The sequence below is a fragment of the Sturnira hondurensis genome, unplaced genomic scaffold, assembly GCF_014824575.4.
Source record: "Sturnira hondurensis isolate 20B ecotype Veracruz unplaced genomic scaffold, ASM1482457v3 Scaffold0022319, whole genome shotgun sequence".
NCBI classification, from domain to species: domain Eukaryota; kingdom Metazoa; phylum Chordata; class Mammalia; order Chiroptera; family Phyllostomidae; genus Sturnira; species Sturnira hondurensis.
The window spans coordinates 162898-185749 of record NW_028094950.1 but is presented as its reverse complement, the minus strand read 5'-3'; the positions used below and the strand labels follow the sequence as shown (position 1 = coordinate 185749).

Below are 22852 nucleotides of genomic sequence, written 5' to 3'. Positions count from 1 at the left end.
TTTTTATTTTTTAATTTTTTAAATGTTTTATTGATTATGCCATTACAGTTGTCCTATTCCCCCCTTCATTCCCCTCCACCCTGCACACCCACTCCCCCCATTCCCCCATTTTAGTTCATGTCCATGTGTCACAAGTTCTTAAGATTCTATATTTCCCATACTATTCTTGTCCTCCCCCCTGTCTATTTTCTCCCCACTGNCCCTTCATTCCCCTCCACCCTGCACACCCACTCCCCCCATTCCCCCATTCCCCCATTTTAGTTCATGTCCATGTGTCACAAGTTCTTAAGATTCTATATTTCCCATACTATTCTTGTCCTCCCCCCTGTCTATTTTCTCCCCACTGTCTATGCTACTTATTCTCTGTACCTTCTCCCCCACCTTCCTTCTCCCACTCCCCTGTTGCTAACCCTCCATGTGATCTCCATTTCTATGGTTCTGCTCCTGATCTAGCTGTCCTCTTAGTTTGCTTTTCTTTTAGGTGTGGTTGTTAATAACTGTGAGTTTGCTGTCCTTTCACTGTTAATATTTTTTGTCTTCTTTTTCTTAGATAAGTCCCTTTAATACTTCATATAATAAGGGCTTGGTGATGATGAACTCCTTGAACTTGACCTTATCTGAGAAGCTCTTTATCTGCCCTTCCATTCTAAATGAAAGCTTTGCTGGATAGAGCAATCTTGGTTGGAGGTCTTTGGATTTCATGACTTGGAATACTTCTTTCCAGCCCCTTCTTGCCTGTAAGGTCTCTTTTGAGAAATCCGTTGACAGTCTGATGGGAACTCCTTTGTAGGTGACTGTCCCCTTATCTCTTGCTGCTTCTAGAATTCTTTCCTTCATTTTAAGCTTGGCTGATGTATTTATGATATGCCTTGATGTGTTCTTCCTTGGGTCCAACTTCTTTGGGACTCTCTTGAGATTTCTGGACTTCCTGGAAGTCTAGTTCCTTTGCCAGATTGGGGAAGTTCTTCTTTATTATGTGTTCAAATAAGTTTTCTACTTGTTGCTGTTCCTCTCCCCCTTCTGGTACCCCTAATTCAGATGTTAGAATATTTAAAGATGTCCTGGAGGTTCCAAAGCCTCTTCTCATTTTTTTGCATTCTTGTTTCTTCATTGTTTTCTGTTTGGTCATTTTTTTTCTTCCTTCCTTCCACTCGATTGACTTTAGTCCCAGTTTCCTTCCCATCACCATTGGTTCCCTGTGCATTTTGCTTCATTACACTTAGTGAAGCCTTCATTTTTTCATCTAATTTGTGACTAAAATCAACCAGTTCTGTGAGCATCCTGATCACCAGTATTTTGAACTGTGCATCTGATAGGTTGGCTATCTCTTGGTCGCTTAGAAGTATTGGCTCTGGGGCTTTGAGCTGTTCTTCTTGAGCCATAATGTTTTGGTCTGTTTGCACCTGTTACATATGAGGTAGAGAGCCTTCGATGTTCCCCAGGGCGGGGCAACCCAGGTTGCTGGGTTATGACATGGTCTGGATGAATGGTTCGTTGTTGTCGGACTTCGGTTCAGTTTAATTTTCTCTCTGTTTTGGTTGCGTTCTGGTTTTTAAATATCTGTTAATTCATAAACTTGGTTGTGCGAGGGAGTACAGTGTTTCCACCTATGCTTCCATCTTGGCCGGAAGTCCGTTTTATTTATTTTTAACGAGTGGGAAAAAGGAGAAAGAGAGGGAGGGAAACATCAATTGATTGTCCCTCCCATGTCCCCAAATGGGCACCTGGCCCATAACCAAACATGTGCCCTAACGGGGAATTGAACCATCCACCCCTTGGTTTGCAGGCTGACACTCAATCCATGGGCCACACCAACCAGCGTACTCTATTGTTATCTTCTCATTCATAAAAAAGTAAAAGTTTAGATAAATAAATTAATTATCTAAGGTCAAAATTACTGTAAGGTCTCTATGACTTTTAAGTGCCTTGCTCTTTCTCTATATAAGCAATCAGTCTCCTTTCTTTATTATACAAGCAAGAAAAAGAATGAAGAAAAAACTATTTAAGTCGAGAAACATTTCATTATGTACCTTATTCTATACTGCATACAAAAGAGTAAATCATATGCCTTCCCCTGACCGAAAAAGAGCCTCCTCTACTAAGAGTTAAAGGCAAATTCAAGCCCCTCATTTTTAAGGATTCATAAACACACACTTAACTGTTATAACAATAATTATAATGTTGCTGATGATGCTAATGGAGTAGGAAAAAACAAGAAATTAAGAAGCATTACTGCATAGAGGAGATATGTGCTATTTTACGCTAATAATTAACAAGTTATTTTATGTTTCTTCCCCTCAAACTTAAGTTCCTAGTGAAGACACAGTCAATGATTAAACCAGTCAAACCAAAACTAAAAATACCAATTTAAAATAGAATTAGGAAAAAAGAATTTTGCATAATATATTACAGAACATTTTGCATACTCGATGAATATACACTACCCTGTTTTAATTACACATTCTTTTAAAAACTACACTATAATGAATAGCATGCTGCTTTTAATTAAATATGATGTTATGGTCATTTCTAGGAAAATCTGCATATTGGGCTCTTATACATAAACTGAGCAATATTCTACAAATGTTATTTTTATGGGAACAAAGCTACTTTGGCTAATTAGAGACATATACTTGCCACACAAGATACTACTACAATCTGGAGAACTAATGAAAAGAGTAACTAAGCATCTACAGTAACATAATCTAGAGTTTTCTTCTTATTCTCTAAAAATCATAAACTTCTGATAACATTTAATGGAAAAAAAACTAAATTACCTAATAATTACAAGGTTTTTAAAAATAATTAACTATGGCCCTGGCTGGTGTACTCAGTGGATTGAGCGCAGGCCTGTGAACCACACGATCGCAGTTCGATTCCCAGTCAGGGCACATGCCTGGGCTGCGGGCTAGTTCCCAACAGGGGACTCTTGAGAGGCAACCATACATTGATGTTTCCTCTCCTTCTCTCCTTCCCTTCCTCTCTAAAGATAAATAAATAAAAATCTTTTAAAAAAATAAAATAATGAAATAAAATAATTAACTATGCTGCCCCATAACAAAATTTTTAAAAATGAAAATTCATAAAATGCCACTCTCAAAGTTATGTGTTTTCATAAATGAATCACAAGTAAATCTCATTATATCAAAACAGAAACTCTTACCTTTTGATCAGGCAAGTTGAAAAGAAATTCTCTGTCAAAACGACCTGGTCTCCTGAGAGCAGGATCTATGGAATCAAGTCTGTTTGTAGCACCAATGACGACAATTTCACCCCTATTGTCTAACCCATCCATAAGAGCAAGAAGGGTTGACACTATGGAGCTGTAACAAAATTTTCACACAAAATGAAAAACTTTAAAAAGAAAAGAAAAACTTAACTGTTGTTTACATCAACTTTTATCAGTCTTACAATATTTATAAAATTACAACATGAACAGATCTTAATGCAAAAATTAAGAAATATGCAGAAATCATTTTCAAAAGTGCTCAAACAAGACACTTAACACATCGCAACAACAAATAAAAGATAAAATGAGCTGCATCAAAATTAAGTTTTTCAGCTTCAAAGGTACACTATGAAGAAATTGAAAAGGCAAACTAGAGAACAGGAGGAAATATCTGCAAATTATATATGTAATAGGGTTTAGGGTCTAGAATATATAAATAACAATTACAACTCAACAATAAAAGAAAATAACCTAATTTAAAAGCAGTCAAGGACTTCCAGTCAATATAGCGACATACACAAACACGGCTAGCCTCCTCGCAAACCACATCAAAATTACAAATAAAATACAGAATAATTATCACTCAGAACCATCAGAAATTAAGTTGAATGGAGGTCTGACAACTATAGAATTAAAGAAACCACATCCATCCAGACTGGTAGGAAGGGAGGAGACACAAACAGGCTGGACCCACCTCCATGTGTAATGGATAAAAATTCAGGAGAAATATCTTGGGAGTGAGGAGTCCCAGCCCCATCCCAGGTCACCCAGCCCAGGGTTCCAGTGCAAGGAAGGTAAATTCTTATAACTTCTGGCTGCAAAAACCAGCGAGGATTGAGTCGGTGGAAGAAACTTCTGGAGCCCCAAGCAGTGCCCCTTAAAGAATCCACATGCAGACTTATTCAAGACTCACTTTCTCTGAGCTCCAGCACCAAGGCAGCACTTTGCAAGGCACCAGTGGCACACAGCGAGAAACTGAAGTGTCTGGTATCAAGGCAGGAGCTGGAAGACAGCTTTCTCCCAGACAGAATGGTGGGCAGATGCCATTGTCTGCTTTCTGAACCCTCCCCACACAGAGCCAGACAGCCTGCATGCTGGTGCCGTATCTGAGACTCCATCAACCTGGTTAACACTGTTTGTTCCACCCTGGTGATCCCCTGACACTCTGTCCCACGCAACTTATGGGCCCACCCAAGCTGCTTTTCCTATGAGTGTCTGGTCTTGGCTCATGCTTTACAACTTCCTAAATCCTCTCAAACAAGTAACAGCTAGCCTCAGTGAGCCCCCAGCCCCCATACCACTTGCTAAGTAGCCCCAGGCCTTGCACTAGCAGTGACCAGCCTAAATTCACAGCTTGGTTTTACCTGGGAATATCCAAGCCCAGCACAAGCAGCAACCATGTCAGACAGCTTTGTAGCTCAGGCAAGGTGGCCATGGGCAAAACAGGTGGGGGCTGACCTTGGCTAGGACCACCAGGAAACCTCATAGCTTCCCCACCCAGCAGACAGCTACATACCACGTTGGAACATGACCACCCTAACCCCACACAGCTGATCACCGTGGAGACAAAGGTTGGTAGACAGTGGCCATGCCAGTCCTTACAGCTCACTGGCCTGGGTAAATTTCTCCCACTGACCTGCCAACAACAGTCAAGGCTCAACTACAAGAGAAGGGTATATTCAGCCCACATGAAGGGCACACTTTAAGTAACCAGCTGGGGTGATACGTGTCACTGTGCCACTGGCCCCTATAAGACACCTACTACATTAGGCCACGACAACAAGACAAGGAGGCAAAGCAGCTCTACCTAATACACAGAAACAAACACAGGGAGGCTACCGAAATGAGGAGACAAAGAAACATGCCCCAAATGAAAGAACAGATCAAAACTCCAGAAAAAAAGCTAAATGGAATGGAGATAAGCAATCTATCAGATGCAGAGTTCTAAACACTGGTTAAAAGGATGCTCAAGGGACTTAGTGAGGACCTCAACAGCACAAAAAGGTCCAGTCAGAAATGAAGGATTCACTGATTGAAATAAAGAACAATTGACAGGGAAACAGTAGAGTGGATGAAACTGAGAATCAAATCAATGACTTGGAACATAAGGAAGCAAAAACAACCAATCAGAACAAGAAGAAGAAAAAAGAACCCCCCAAAATGAGGATAGTATAAACAGTCTCTGGGACAACTTCAATAGTTCCATCACTCACATCATCGGGGTGCCAGAAGGAGAAGAGAAAGAGCAAATAACTGGAAATCTATTTGAAAAAAATAAAGAAAGAAAAATTCCCTAATTTCATGAAGGAAATAGACATGCAAGTCCAGGAAGCACAAAGAGTCCCAATTAATAATGACGGATGCAAAGAGGCCACTCCAAGACACATCATCATTTTAATTTAATAATTTTAATTCAAAGTTAAAGAGAGAACCTTAAAAGCATCAAGAGAAAAGCAGGTATCTACAGGGGAGTTCCCATAAGATCCTCAGCTGATTTCTCAAAAGAAAGTCTGAAGGCAAGAAGAGATTGGCAAGAAATATTCAAAGTCATGAAAAGCAGAGACCTATAGCCAAGATTGTTCTACCCAGCAAAGCTATTGATTAGAATCAAAGGATAGTTAAAGAGCTTCCCAGAGAAGAAAAAACTAAAGGAGTTCATTATCACCAAACCATTATTTTAATAAATGTAAAGGGGATTTATTTAAGAAAAAGAAGATCAAACTATGAATAAAATGGCAATAAATACATGTCTATCAACAACTGAATCTAAAAAACAAACTAAACAAAAAAGAAGAACAGAGAGAGAATCATGGGTACAGAAAGCATTTTGATGGTTGCCAGATGGGAGGGGGATGTGGGAGAATGGGTGAAGAGGTCAGGGGAGTAACAAGTACAAATAGGTAGTAACAGAAAAGCCATGGGGATGTAAAGTATAGGAAACGGAGTAACCAAATAACTTATACACATGACCCATGGACATGAACAGTGGTGTGGTTATTGCCTGAGGAAATGGAGGGTGCTGGGTGGAGGGAGGCAAAGGAGGAAAAACTAAGACAACTGTAATAGCATAATCAATAAAATAACATTTTAAAAAAATTTTAAGTAAAACATTTATAGAGACATTTCTCCACCAAAGATATACAAAGGGCCCATCATTAGTCATTAGTGATATCCAAATCAAAACCAAATGAGGCATCACTTTAAAATCACTAGCATGCCTAGCTGGTGTAGCTCAGTGGATTGAGCTCGGTCTGTGAACCAAAGGGTCACCAGTTTGATTCCTAGTCAGGGCACATTCCTGGGTTGCAGGCCAGGTCCCCAGTGGAGGCCACGTGAGAGGTAACCACACATTGATATTTCTCTCCCGCTCTTCCTCCCTCCCTTCCCCTCTCTCTAAAAAAATTAATAAATAAATATTCTTTAAAAAATAAATAAAATCACTGGCATGGTTATAACAACAAAAAAGACAGATAATAACAAGTGCAGATGAGAATGTGAAGAAAATGGAGTACTCATGCCCTGCTTGCAAATATGTTGTGCCTTTTTGGAAAACAGTCTGACAGTTCCTTCAACTACTAAACAGAATTTCCATGTGATCCAGTTTTTTGCGGATCACGAAAAACTTGTACGCAAACATTCATAGTCGCCTTATTCTTTTGGTTCACAGGCTGGTACTCAGCCCACGGAGCCACACCAGCCAGGGCTATAGTAGCCTTATTCTTAACCAAAAAGTCAAAACAGTTCAATATCCATCAAATGGATAAATAAAATGTGGCATATCCATGCAATAGAATATCATTTGTCAATAAAAAGAAATGAAGTACTGATAGATGCTACAACATGGATGAACCTTGAAAATACTGTGCTAATTGGAGGAAGCCAGCCATTAAAGTCTACAAACTGTATGATTCCATTTATGTAAAAAGTAAAAAATGGGCACATCTAATAGCAACTCCAAGTACATTTCTGGTTGTCTAACGCTCGGTGGGGAATGAAGAACAAGATGGAGAGCGATGGCTAAAGGATATAAGGTTTCTTCCTGGGAAAATGAAAATGTTCAATAATTGATTACGGTAATGGTTAACACAACCCTCTAAATATACTGAAAGCCACTAAATCATACAGTTTCAATGAGTGAACTGTATATGGGAACAGCAGCTCAATAAAGCTGTTTCTGAGAAAAAGAAATACTTGTTTTTTAATAGCAATCTTGAGAGGCAATGTCTGCTAATTTATATGTTTAGAATTCCTAATAGACAATTTTTTTTAGAATGGCTACCATTTTAACAAATTTCTACTCAAAATCATTTTGTGCACAGTTCAGATTTTTAAGCTATGACTTTAACAATTACTGAATAGAAATGTTTCATGTTAATTATAACATAAACCACAGTTCTAGTAACAATGGTCTTAGTGTTTTCCAACTGTTCTCACTCTATCCCTTTATTTTTAGTGCTAACACCAGCCTGAAATAACTTCTCCAATATGCTCAACATGTTTAAAAAAATCATTCTCACTCCTAAATAAACTAACTGTTCTACCTGTGTTTCCCAAACCTATAAATGAAACCAAAATGCTAGAGACCTGGTAAACACGCTTAGGGAGGATTTGTGCTTATTCTTTTCTATGGAATAACTGAAAACTGATGACATAAGTGCCTCACTCAAGATGCAAGGGGTAAGAAATAAGCATCCTTAAGCATTTAACCTCAAACTTTTCCTTAGTATTTTCCAATCCATGGGAGACATTTCAAATGTTTGTTAGAATTTATCAACATTTTTAAGTGCTTTTTGTACAAGGCTTATCAGAAGACAAAGTCTCAAACATGGCCAGAAAGAGAATCACACCATAGCTTAAGTTCTACCAAAAGTTGTCTTTATTTTAATGATTTAAATTCCCAGGGCCTGGATCAAAATTATTTAGTAACCCTTATTATGTTTAAAGTTCAAACTAATTAATACCATGTTTGAGGCTGACTTGCCTGCCCTAACCCTTTTTACATTATCTTCTAAATATATTTGTATTATCTTTCAAATACAGATCTAAAAATCCAAGTAGAATTGTTTTATATAGTATGAAGAAGAATTCAGTTTTATTTTTTTCACCAGAGACCCAGGAGTCCCAGGGTTATTTCTCAAAAAGGTCATCCTTTCCCAATAGCACTGCACTGCCTGTTTTATTATAAATCAAGTATTTAAATACATGTGGATTTATAGACGGCGCTGGGCTCTGTTCCATAAGTCTATTTCAGCAATTTTCCACCAGTGAGCTGCAAGAATTTTTAGAACATGCAATTCCTGACTGTTTAGTCAGGGGCACTGACCTCTTTTCCCATAGATTGTCAAATTTTTTTAAAAAATGATAACAGCCAACACAACAGCCATTTGGTATGAATGAATCAAAATTACACCTATATTTTTGTCATATCAGAAAAAACATATTTTTTGGTGTGCCACAGAATTTTAGTAGTTTATGTGGTCCATGAGATGAAAAACAGTTAAAAATTGCTGGTCTATTTGTATAGTCTTCCATCAATATCAAAATATCTTAACCCTAAAAAGCCATAATAACCAGTAAAGAAAGTACTCCCACCTTGTTCTTCCGAATAAGCCTTCACTATTCTTACACTTTGTATTTCCAAATAAATTTCAGAATCATTTTATCAAGTTTCTACCAAAAAAAATGATTTTGAACAGGTAAGGATTAAAAATAAATAAATGTTGTAAATGTGTTTTTAAAAAGTATGTACTCATAGGTTTTTTACAGATAATTTTAAGAAAACACACTTACATTCTTTGTACTCTAAGATGAGGGATCTTACCATGAACAAATAATAAATTTTATCAAACATTTCATCCACATTTACTGAGATGGTCATATAATTTTTCACTAAGATAATAATGTTATGGATTTACCTCAATTGGTTTTTCTCATGTTAAAAAAAAACCCTGCATATCTATGACGGCCCTGGCTGGCATAGCTCAGTGGATTGAGTGCATGCCTGCAAACCAGACGATCGTGGTTCGATTCCCAGTCAGGGCACATGCCTGGGTTGCAGGCCGGTTCCTTGCAGGCTAACTACCAGCAGGGGATGCACAAAAGGCAACCATACATTGATGTTTCTCTCCCTCTCTCCTTCCCCTCTAAAGATAAATAAACAAATAAAATCTTTTAAAAAAAAGCATTCATTATTAAAAAAAAACCTTGCATATCTGAAATAAAGTCAATTTGATCATGACATATTATCCTTTTTATATTTTCCTGGATATCATGCGTTACTTGATATTATATTTTGTTTAGGATTTTTATATCCATGATCACAAGTAAACTGGTTCCAATGAACTTTCTCATATTGTTCAAAGCAGGTTTTTAAAAGTTTTTTCAAGATCTAACTGACATACAATACACTGAACATATTCAAAGTATATAATTTGATACATTTGAAGTGTGTATTCATATATAACTGTGAAACTATTACAATCAATAAGTAACATATCCATCATACTCTTTCTCATGTCTCTTCGTAATCAATCCCTGCTGCTCCTCCTTAACCCCTACCCAATCCCCAGGCAGCCACTGATCTGTGATCTCTTATTATAGATCAGCTGCATCACCTAAAATTGTATATACACGTATCATACAATAAATACTCTTTCCTCTGCATTTTTTCATTCAACATAATAATTTTGAGGTTCACCAAATTGTTGGTTTAATCATAGTTTACTGCTAAGGGGTTTACGAATTTTATTAGTTTTTTCAAAGAAGCAACTTTAGGATTTCTTGATATTTCTGTATGTCTTTGTAGTTCACATGAGGTTTGCTTTAATTTTTTGTTTTACTAGTAACATAGATTATTCAGGTTTAAAGCAACAGTTCTTTTTCTTTTTAGACTTTACTTATTTACTTTTAGAGAGAGGGGAAGAGGGAGAGAAAATGAGGGACAGAAACATCAATGTGCAAGAGATACAGCAATCAGTTGCCTCTCACATGCTCCTAACTGGGACCTGGCCCACAACCCAGGCATGTGCCCCAATTAGGAATCAAACTGGCAATCTTTTGATTCACAGGCCAGTGTTCAATCCACTGAGCTACATCAACCAAGGCAGAGCAATAATACTTCTTAATAACAAATCTGCTTAACTTTTAGTTATTTGCCCCTTGAATTCTATATATTACTAAATTTTAGAAATTACTTGTAATTTAGGGCATAACATAATCAGTTTTTGCACATGCTATATATGTTTGAAAATAGTGTTCATTCTTTATTTGTCTTAGATAAGTATGCCCAGAAGATCATATTCATAAAATATGATTGTTCAAATAATCTATACAGCATTAACTTATTTTTTTGCTCATTTGGTCTGTCAGTTACTGAAAGGTACATGATATCTCTCCTAATGATTATCAATTTGAATCTCTGCAGGGCTCTCACTTTTTTGTTTTATATAGTTTGAAAAGTTAGTAACTACATTACAAATTTTATATTATCATAACTCCAATAAATTGATGCTTTTATCATTTTAAGTTGCTCCTCTTTATATGAATAAATAAATAAATAAATATAAATATGAATAGACTATGAGATGCTTTTTGTCTGATGGTCTATTTTGTCTAATATTAATAGAGCTACACCAGCTTTCTGTAAATATTTACTTAATATATTTCTATACTATTTTATAAATTTGACTCTTCTGAACATTATATATAAATAAAATATTATAATATGTGATGTATTGTGTCTGGCTTACTTCACAAAGCATAAAGTCTTCATGGTTCACCCATGTGACATACACATGTATAAGGTACTCCCATTAAATACTAGAAAACTGTACATAATAATATATAAGTGCATACCTGAAGGACCTGGTGAGTAAACAGGACAGTCAGATTCTAGTGGGAGTTCAATAGTCATTTGGAGAAAGTGAGACATACAGAAAGCAAGCTCCTCTCTCTCTGGCTTTTAACATGAAGCTAAGTAAGGTGGGAGAGGAAGATTATGTGGGGAAACCCCTTAACTTCCCAGTCTGAGAGTTCAGAAAGAGAAAGTAGAAAACCGTGAACACTACAGAATGTGGGGGATCCCACAAGGGCAAGAACCAATGATATGCCCAAATCATATCTACCCACATCTCTGAATGATCCATAATAAAAGCACAGGAAACTCAAAAGATGAGGCAAAAGACAAAAGACTTGAAAGGAAACCAAAATTGCCAGCCAAGAAACAGTCTGCATTTCAAGCCTAAAACAGAAAATTATGTGCTAAAGCAAAGGAAATACTGGTGGGAACCGCCCTGCCTGGTTTCTGAAACTGTAACCCCCAATGGCTAAGGCTGAGTAAAAAGACCTTGGGACCAAAAGCCACTAAGGAGACAAAATTTCTCTCACGGCAGGGGTACAGCCCCTGCCCCCTTTACTTCACCCTGTTTAGCCCCTGCAGGATGGCAGGCCAATGATGGGTAAGGTTCCTCAAGGGAGGAACAACCTAAGACAGACACAGTCTCAAAGGGGCCATCAGGGAAGGCCTCAGAGGACTACAGAAAAAGGGATGACGGACCCTCACCCGTCACCTTTGTCATAGCCTGAATCCTCATTCTATCTGCAAAAGGTCTCCTAATCTCTTGGCTGCCCACATCCCCCACCTGATTCAGGCCTGGAATAATGCCAGAGGGTGGTGCAGCCCTGTGCTGAAAAGGGAAGTTCCCTGGGACGATCCGGCCTAAGAAAGAATGCATAAAATCCTGTGAAACCTCCTTTGCTAAGAATACCCTCAATTTAAATGTTCAGGGTCTAAGCATAAAATGACTTTGTTTTTGTTTCCCAAAGTTTTATGGCGCTTTGGCTATCTGACCCAGACTCAATAAAGCCTCAGAGTTCTTTGAATGTTATCTATTCCTTGATCATTACTACCAGATGATGATTGATGAGCTTTACACCCTGTATTCCTATTCAAACGAACTCCAATAAAAGCCCATTGAGAAACAGGCTCAAGGCCCCTCTCCTCTGAGAGCCTGGCCACCTTTCCTCCCCAAGCAGATCCTGTCTTGGTATACTTATCCTTATCCGTGGTGGCCGGGTAGGGGAGCTCTGTGGGCAGACCCTCCCCGCTACAAAATACAACTCATAAACAATAAAAGCCACAGCCTCCGCAAGCTAACATTAATAATGTCCAGGATATCCCCCCTGACCAGTGCAGCTCAGTTAATTGGACATTGTCCAGCAAAGCAAAAGGTCACTGGTTCAATTCCTGGTCAGGGTACATGCCTAGGTTGTGGGTTCAGTCCTGGGTGCAGGTGTGGTCTCAGGTCAGGGCACCTACAAGAGGCAACTGATTGACTGATATTTCTCTCCCTCTCTTTCTACCTCTTTTCCCGTATAAATTCATTCATTCATTCATTCATTCTAGGATGAAATCCAAAATTGCCCAACAGATGAAAAAACAAAACAGAGCATATTTTCAAGAGAAAAGAAAATCAAGCAGGCCTAAAAGTGAGGTGTTGAACCAGATGTTGAAACTAACACAAAAAGATTTGAAAGCAACTGTTAACTAATCTTGATGAACACAAAATGTTTAAATGCATGAAAATCACAGTAGAAATGCATAAATAATGAAAAAGAATTCAATGTAAGTTTATCCTACAACTAAAAAATATAATTTCTGAAGTTAAAAAAGTATTGGCTGCACAAAATAGCAAAATAGAATGACAAAGAAAGAAGTGAAGACTAATTGAAGATAGATCTAAACAACTATCCAAGTGGAAGGCAAAAAAGACTGAAAAAAGATAAATTTGCTAATATATGCATCATAAACACCAATGAGAATATAAATACTAAACTGAGGCATATCATAGCTAAACTGTTGAAAAACAAACATACAGAGCAAACAATGAAAGCAGCAAGAGAAAAAACATAAATTATATAGCATGGAAACAATGATCCAATTAATGGCTTTCCCTTCCAGGTTGCAGTGTAGGTGAGACAGCATCCTGGTACAGATCAGCTGAGCCACTGAGTGGTAAGAGTCAGAGCTGAGATTCCAGGGAGACTAAAAGGCCTAAAGGTCACAGGAAAGAGTACCAGAGAGACCACTGCACAGAGGACAAACTTAGGAAATATATTCAGGGCCCCTCAAGATTTATGTTAAATAGCCCTGACTACTGTGGCTCAGAAGGTTGGGTGTCCTCCCTCAAACCAAAAGGTCATTGGTTCAATTGCCAGTCAGAGCACATGCCTGAGTTGTGGGCCAGGACCCCACTTGGGGGGCATGCAAGAGGCAACTGAATGTTGTTTCTCTTTCTCTCTTTCTCCCTCACTTCCCCTCTCTCTAAAAGTAAATAAATAAAATATTTTTTAAAGACAAGCTAAATATTGATCAGTGGTATACACATAAGAAATTTACTCAAGTCACAGGGAAAAAAATACTCAGAATCAGAAGTAGCAGTATGTTCCCTGGCTGGTGTGGCTCAGCGGATTGAGTGCCAGCCTGCTAATTAAGGGTCACTGGTTTGATTCCCAGTCAGGGCATATGACTGAGTTGCACATGAAAGACAACCACATGTTGCTGTTTCTCTCCCGCTCTTTTTCCCTCTCTCTAAAAGTAAATAAATAAAATATTTTTACAAAGATGTAGCAGCAGTATTTTACACTCACAGAGAACCAAGAATATAGCCAGTTTCTATGAGCCAGATTGAAAGACCTCATGATTAATGGGTTATTGTGTGTAATGCACAGAAGAACCTTACTTTATTATTGGAGAATAATTAGCCTTACACAGAAGACTATTCCAGATCAATAAATCTTCAAAGCAAGATTCAAGAGAATCAAACTGTTTTTAAGAAACTTAACTGTGTCCCAGAAAAAAAAAACCTCAGAAATATTTATTTAAAATATCAATCTAGTACTCAACAAGGTAAAATTTAAATGTCTGCCTTCCCATAAAAATTGCCAAGTACACAAAGAAGCAGGGAAATCAACCAAATAAAACCAATTCAAAACTTAAGATATTAAAATAGGTAGACAAGAACACTAACGTAGTTATAATCACATTCTATATATTGCACAGTTTCCTTACATCTTTGTATAGCAGATACAAAACAGAGACCTTTTTCATCTCCAAAAGAACTTTTGGAGATGAAAACAAAAATATGTAAGTAAAAAGTGTAATGAATATGGTTAACAACAGATTAGACATTGAAGAAAAAGATGAGTTAACTATAAGACAAAGTAACGAAAACTACCATAAATGAAATACAGAAATTACAGTTTAAAGCAAAATTAACAAATTTTCAGTGATCTATAAAACAGCAACAGTTAAACTACCATAAATGTAATCAGAGGACACAGGAGAGAGAGGGACAAGGAAGACAAAAACTATATTTTAAAAAATTACCAGCCCCGGCTGGTGTGGCTCAGAGGATTGAGCACAGGCCTGCAAACCAAAGGATCGTGGTTCAACTCCCAGTCGGGGCGCATGCCTGGGTTGCGGGCCAGTTCCCAGCAGGGGACTCACGAGAGACAACCACACATTGATATTTCTCTCCCTTTCTCCTTCCCTTCCCTTCTAAAGATAAATAAAATCTTTAAAAAAAAAAAAATGAATGACCAAAAATGTTACAATTGTGATGAAAACAAGAAGTTCACAGACTTAAGCAGCTCAATCCAAGAATCAGAAAATTCTACCAAGGAACAACATTAAACAAATTGCACAAAAGCAGTGATGAAGAAGGAAAAAAGTTAAAAGCAGTCTAAGGAAAAAGATATATAACAAAGAAACAAAGATAACAGCACAACTCTTTATTAAAACAAAATGAGGGAGAGGATAGCAGACCAACATCTTTAAAGTACTGAACAGGCGAAAAAAGAATAAAATTTAAATTCTGTACCCAGAGAAAATATTCTTAAAAAACACAAGCTAAGCTTCTCAAAAAGTTAAGCATAAAACTACTATGCAACCAAGCAATCCCAACCCTAGGCGATCTACTCAAAAGAGATGAAAACATGTCCAACCAAAGACTTGCACATGAGTGTTCAGAGCAACATTTTTCATCACAGCCCAAAATGCCAACAACCTAAATATCTATCCAATGTGGGCTATCATCCATTCAATGGATACTACTCAATAGTAACAGGGAAGGATAATAACTAACGCATGCTAAATCGTGGATGTTCCTCAAAACTGTCATACTCGTGAAAAGATGCCAGACACAAGAGAACACATATTGCATGATCCCGTTTATTCGAAATGTCCAGAAAAGCCAAATGTATAGAGACAGAGATTACTGTGTTGGCTGAGGGTCAAGTACAAGATGTACTGCAAATTGATAGGCTGGATCTTTTGGTGGGGGGAGGATGTCCTAAATTAATTTATTCAGATGGTTGTACCACTAGAAATAGTTATTTTAAAAATCACTGAATTTTACATTCAAAATGAGGAGATTTTACAATGTATAAAATATAACTCAATAAAACGGGGGGGGGGGGGGGTTAGGTTAAAAAGGCTGTTTCAAACATGGAAAAGCTGAAAGAATTTGTACCCTGTGGATCCACACTGTAAGAAATGTAAGCAGTTGACTAGAGTATTGTCCGCAAATGCCAAGGTTCCAGGTTCAACGTCCAATCAAGGCACATACAAGTAGCAACCAATTAATGCATAAGTGGAATAACAAACCAGTGGTTCTCTCTCTCTCCCTCCCTCTCTCTCAAATCAATAAGTGGAAAATAGATACACTGAACTTCTGGTTTAAAAAATTTAATCACTGATCAAAATTTAAGAGATAAAACTACTACTATGTTAGAAGAAAAGAGAATTGCTAATAAATGGATTTAAGCAATTACTCTCAAGACAAAAATATATACATACACAAAAATGTCTATATAATGGGCTTTATCAAGATAAAATCTTTCGCTTTCAAGTCACAATTAAGCAAACCAAAAGGCAAGCCAAGCTAATAGGAAAATTTTCAAAACAGATCTGACAAAAGACTTGTCTTAAAAGGACATAATCTTACAACACATTAAGACATACAAACTGGTTCCTTTTTTTAGAAAAGGATAAAAGATTTTAATATTTTACAAAACAAAATATCTACATGGACAATAAGCATATGCAAAGATGCTCAGTATTATTAGTTATCAGGAAAACAAAAATTAATCCACACCTTCTAGAATGTTTAAAGATAAAAACAGTAACTATACCCAATGTTGGCAAGAATGTGAAATAACCTGAATTCTCATAATTACTGTGGAAAACAGTATTGATTCATACATAGGATCTAGCCTTTCTCTCTTAGGTATTTACTCAAGAGAAATGAAAACATATGCCCACATAAAAATGTGTATGCAAATGTTCATAAAAGCATTATCATAATAGCCAAAAATAGAATCAAATGAAATATCCATAACATGAATTAATGAATAAATAAATTGTAGTATACACACATACACCCCAAGGAATATTACTCAAAAATGAAAAGGAACAAAATATGAGTACATGTAACATGAATAAATTTTAAAAACATTATGCTAAGTTAGGATTAGGCAACTTTTTCTGTAAAGAGCCAGAAAGTAAATGCTTTAGGCTTTGCAAGCCTTATGATCGTTCTCCCAGAACTCAGCGCTGCCTGCTCTTGTAGCGCAAAAGCGGCCATATATAATCGAAACAGGAATAAACACAGCTGTGTTCCAATAAAGCATCATTTACAAAAATAGGAGGCTAGATTTGGCCCACAGGTCATATGAGGTTTGCTGACCCCCATGCTAACAGAAAAAAGTCTTCCTCAAAAACACAGATCACATTTAATAAACCTCATAGCACTCATCCAAGGGTTAAAGCTAAATACTATGTCAATGAGTGAAAAGAATCTAACATAATCAGATTAGGAAAAATTACCTGTGAATCTGATCTTGTCTGCTAGAGCGAACTGGAGCCAATCCATCTATTTCATCAAAAAATATTATAGAAGGTCTCATCAAATATGCCTTATAAAAAAAGAAAAAAGTTTTTTATTGAATTATATTCCATTTCTCATATTTAATTACTGAGTTTTCTTAACAGCTAATATAAGCAAATGATCCAACATATAGTAGGTAAGAAAGGTTATGGAGACACCCCAGTCTCCAACCACAAGGTCTTCTCCTAATAAGCATCTACTGTTTTCTATTTGTTTATTCCATATATATCATTTTTATACATACACAGGAACATCTTCTTAAAACACACTATTTCTGTCTTATGTCATGCATTATAAACACACTATACACACTGCTCTTTTATCATGTAACAGCCTGTTTTACTAAACAATGTATTTTAATTAGCTTCCATATAAGTACATAAATATCTGCCAAAGTTCTTTTTTAACAGCTACAAAATGTCTAACTGTGTGAATGTGCCATAATTAAACTAGTCCCCTACTCACGGGGCATTTAGGCTGTTTTCAACCTTTGCCTATTATCAATAATGCTTGAACAAATATCTGTGTACATTTAACATTTTATGAGTGCAACCATAGCAATATAGTAAATTCTAAAAGTGGAACCACTGCTTCAAAAGGCATGTGTCATTTCTAATTTAGACATTTGCAAATTGCCTCCCCCTGATGAAATTCACTCTCTCACCAGCAATATTTAAGAGTGCTCACCAACAATGTATTACCTAATTTCTTGATCTTAATGTTATCTCATTTTCATTCTACCTTTTATTTCTATTATCAACATGAGTAAGCACTTTTTACATGTTTAAGAAACATTCATATTGCTTTTTCTAAGAAAGTTCTCTTCATATCCTTTACCAATTTTTCTATCAGATTATTAGCCTTTTGCTTACTAATTTCTTAGAGCTATTTATTTTTAAAATTAGACCTCTCTAATTTTAAAAGGAAACGCAAACATTTTTCTGATAAATGATACCAGTAAGTGGTATCATTTATCTTTTCTTCTCTCTTATTGAGGTGACATTGGGTAATAAAATCACATAGGTTTCAGGTATATTCTACACTCCATCAATTCTTCAATACATCACCTGCAAACTGTATGCAAACCTCAGCCACCTCAAGTCAAGTCTCCTTCCTTGACCATTTACCCCCGATTTACCCTCATCCGCCTCCCCCACCCCTCCTTTCCTTTGGCAGTCACCACACTATTGTCTGTGTCCATGAGTTTTTCTTTTTTTCTTTGCTTAATCCTTTCACCCTATCATTTAGATTTTAGAGTTGCTTACAATACGTTGCCATGCAAAACCTGAAAAAAAATTTATATAAGTCTTTTCTTCCATAGTTATACTCTCCCAACTTTGAGAAACAAAATTCTCCTGAGTTTTCTTCCAGTAGTTTCACAGTGTCATTTTTCTCACTTAAGTCTTAGACCTAACAGAAATTTAATTTGATTTAAAGTGAATAAACATAAGGTTACAAATGAAAAATCTTTATTATATAATTTACTTGATATAGTTTACATTTCAAAATCACTTTGTAGCAATATTAGTTCACAAGGTTAACTTACTAAAGAATAGACACAAATTTTTCATTTCCCCCTGACTGACAAAATGCCCACTAAACTTCCAGTGCTCTCCAATAATTTGAAATGAAGGACAATTCAACCACAAAACGTAGGTTCTGGAAAAAATTTTTAAGACTAGAATTATGTAATAAGAAAAAAACTATAAAGACATTATTATCACTTTTACATATATGAAAAGCTCTTGACATATATGACAGCTCTTTTTTTTAGAACTACAGACTCACAAAATTGCAAAAAGGAAGTACAGTATACTATATGCCAGTCACTGTAATAAGCACTTTATATACTTCTTTTCATACAGTCTCATAGTAGTCCAATGAGATAGGCACTATTTCCCTCATTTTTATAGAAGAGGTGACTAAGGATCAGAGGCTTTTATTTACTTAAAGTTGTACATTTAATAGTAAAGCCAGACACAAACTAACACTTCCCTGACACCACATGCCAAACTCTGAGCCCATATATCACCCCTCATTCCTTTCATTTGGTGCACACAGATCACGTGTTTAATTTGGGAAGGTAGACTCTTTCATTTGAAAAGACAATACTAACTCTCAGTCATCTTTTTTATAAAAGAAAGCAAACATTTCCACTACTCTTACCCACAAAGAAAACTATGAAACACAAAGTAAATTTAGATTTAAAAAGCAGCATAATTTATGGTACAGTTTTAAATAAAACTAAGACACATTCATACTCCCCAGCATGAAGCAGCTAAGAAGTTTAACTGTCAAAAATTTAAAATTAAGTTACTGGACGATGTCAGCAATTCCAAGTTAATTCTTTCCATGTCAACCAATGTTATTGTACACTCACACATTTAAATTCTTACTAAACTCTCTTGAAGCACACAGACTCCATATGTTTGGCTTCCCAATAGACACTGAGCACTCTGAAGGCAGGAATTTTACCATATTCCTCTTCCTAGGTCCATCATCAGAACACAGCAGTTTTTCATACTAATAACTAAAAATAATATTTGAAGTGTTTCACCACTTACAAAGAACTTTGACCCAGAACTCAATAATGGCAGGGAAAGAATGCTTGTGGAAAGCACTGTTTTTATTTCATGTAAATTTCCTTAGCCACAATGAAATATAAGTTGCATTGACAAATATGAATGACTTCATTCACTATCTCAACAATCCAAAGTAAACTTATATCAGACTATTTCTTGTATGTATTAAAAAATAATATTTTTAAGTAACTTATATATAAATAGTAAAGATAGCTACACAACATTCACTCACTTAGTCTTTTAAAAACATTCATGTATTACTGAATTCTTCCAACACCACATTTACAGCTGATGAAAATAAATAATATACTGCTTTCTGAGATTTCATGTTAAACTTTTTATACTTGCTCTATTTCCTCAATTAAATTACAATCTAATGATAAATACGTTATAACCAGGGTTCCCAAAAGCACCTAACATGATACTATGTGTCCAGTAGCCATCTCAATAAATATGTTGTGAATCATCTTAAACTAGTACTAGCAAAACTGCTATTAAACACCTCTAAGGCAGGCATTCAAATTCAGATCAATTCGAAATTTGACATACTGATTGGACAATATGACTCTTCATGAACAGTTCCAATTTACAGACTTAAATGCATTAAATATGCTAAAGAATATAATCTCATTACTAGCTGATTTCATTTACCTGATCAAAAAGAAGTCTAAGTTGCCGTTCTGATTCACCAACCCACTTGCTCAGACAGTCTGCTCCTTTTCGCATAAAAAAAGCCACCTTTTTGTCTCCTTGACTGCACTCATTGGCTAACGCTCGAGCAACCAAAGTTTTACCTGTGCCGGGAGGGCCGTAAAACAAACAGCCTCTAGAGGAATAAAAAATTAATGGAAGTAAATTAATGTTATCACCATCACTAATAAACAATGTAAAAGGACACATCCCCCATATAATTTTGTACTGATAACTGTTATAATTACTAGACAAGAAAAAAACTTTTTTAGTATATAGACAAAAGTTTCTCTTTGCTGAGAGTCCTCAAGTACATTCTCAAAGCATCGAGCATTGGTAGGCAAAAAAAAGTTAAATCAGAGTAGACAGTAATTTGGCAAGACATATCAAAATTGTAAGTGTGTTTTCCCTGTGACCCAGCAATTTCACAGCTTAGAATGTATCATATACAAGTACTTTTTAAAAATGGTATTAAAAATTTTTTAAATGGATGCTAAACAGAGAAGTTTCTAATTGTGAAAAACTAAAAAAATTTAAATGATATGTATTACTAGGGAACAGATACACTGGTACATCTATAAAATAAAACACTAGTATGTGTCAAAAATAGTAATGTACATTACTAATATGGAAGGTATCTAGAATATATTATAAAGTAAAAAAGCCATGTAAGAGTACTGTTGAATAATCTCATCTTAAATGTTTACATGTGTATAACACAGACAAAACATAAATTTAATATATATATATAGATGTACAAAAGAAACATGTAAAAATATATACAAAGTTATTCGGAGAATTACTTTCTGCTTATGATACTTTCTCCTTATAACTGTTTTGTTTAAGGTTTTCCTAAACTATACTAAAAGTAACAATTATTTTTTAAATTTAACTTACATCATATAAAAAACAAATAAATTGTTATCATGATTTTAAAAAGCCACTGTAGAGCACATTTAGCAGTTTAAATCTAAGTCTATAAATGTACATCTTCAGAATATTTGAGTCTACCCAACTTCCTTTAACAAAATTTCTTAGCCTTTTCTTATATTTAACTAGCTAAACACCTCATTCATGATCAAAGACAATTAAAAAATCATAAACAATAAATCATCAAGCTTACCATTTCAAAAATATCCCATCATTAAGTAAAAGAATCACGTTACTGAAATTGTGTTTCTGAAGACTAAATAATATAGAGCATCAAACTCAATGACAGCAGGAAGCCAAAAAGGAAAATCTATTTGGGCAATCCACTTGTATATCCTAAGCCTGCATAAAGAATCTCATCTTGTGCCTGACCCTTAAATGCAGAAATGTAAACTTCAAGTACACAGTACCACAGCCTTAAGTGCCCTAAAAAATATTTTCTTTCCTAATTCTCATTGCTAGAACACATCTAATAAACACATGTGAATATATTTATAATGATTTACTAATTAAAATGTGATAAATTAACATTAATAACAATACTTACCTTGGAGGCTGAATTTTAAATTTTTCAAAAATTTCTGGATATAATAGTGGGAATACTACCATCTCCTTAAGTGCATGAATATGATGGCTCAATCCACCTATGCTATCAAACCGTACCTTGGAAAGAAAGGGGAAAGTTTAACACAAAATAATTTAAACTGTTCACAGATGTTTTTAAATATATAAGATAATATATATATGTATATATATACATATATACATATATATATATAAAGAGAGAGAGAGAGAATTTTTATGATTCAGAAATACATGCTTCTTAGGAGCTATTGGACATAAAGTTAAAAAAATTACACCTTTGAAATAAGTGTAGAAAAATAAAGTTGGCAGTAAAATTCAAGTATACATTTCAGTCCAGTCAAATAAAGCTATCATCTTTAAACCCCTAGTAACTAATGACCAAGATTAATGCCCAATCTAACATTTTAATGGTTATCCATAGGACACATATGTTGTATATACCCTCTAATAATTTAAATGCCTTTCAAAATATCATCTAAAACATGCATTCTCAGCAAGAGCCATATCACCCTGCAAGGGGGCAAAATTTGATCCAGAAATACGGTAAAAAAAATCTTTGCTATTACAATGGTTTGTGACCTTCCAAACCAGAATCTTAACCCTTTTTAAAAGACTTTATTTATTTATTTTTAGAAAGAGGGGAAGGGAAGAAGAAAGACAGGGAGAGAAAGATCACTGTGTGGTTGCCTCTCAGGCTCCCCATACTGGGGACCTGGCCTGCAACTCAGGCATGTGCCCTGACTAGGAATCAAACCAGCAACCCTTTGGTTCGCAGGCCCATGATCAATCCACTGAGCTATACCAGCCAGGGCTCAAAATCTTAATCTTCAACAGTAATTTATCTAGATATAAATTTAATTTTTGTCCTAGGAGACAACAGTGAAAAACAG

At 35.8% G+C, this 22852-nt stretch overlaps 1 protein-coding gene across 5 annotated transcripts in view; it reads right to left on the bottom strand.

The window, feature by feature from the left end:
- Positions 1-22852, bottom strand: part of ATAD2B (ATPase family AAA domain containing 2B) — a 137158-nt gene that overhangs the window by 75067 nt on the left and 39239 nt on the right. For all 5 annotated transcript variants that reach the window (XM_037035451.1, XM_037035452.1, XM_037035453.1 and 2 more), the window contains exons 11-14: positions 21925-22040; positions 20409-20583; positions 17115-17203; positions 3164-3323 (exon numbers count right to left, since the gene is read on the bottom strand). In XM_037035451.1, coding sequence (XP_036891346.1) covers positions 3164-3323; positions 17115-17203; positions 20409-20583; positions 21925-22040 — 540 coding nt within the window. The remainder of the gene's footprint in view (positions 1-3163; positions 3324-17114; positions 17204-20408; positions 20584-21924; positions 22041-22852) is intronic.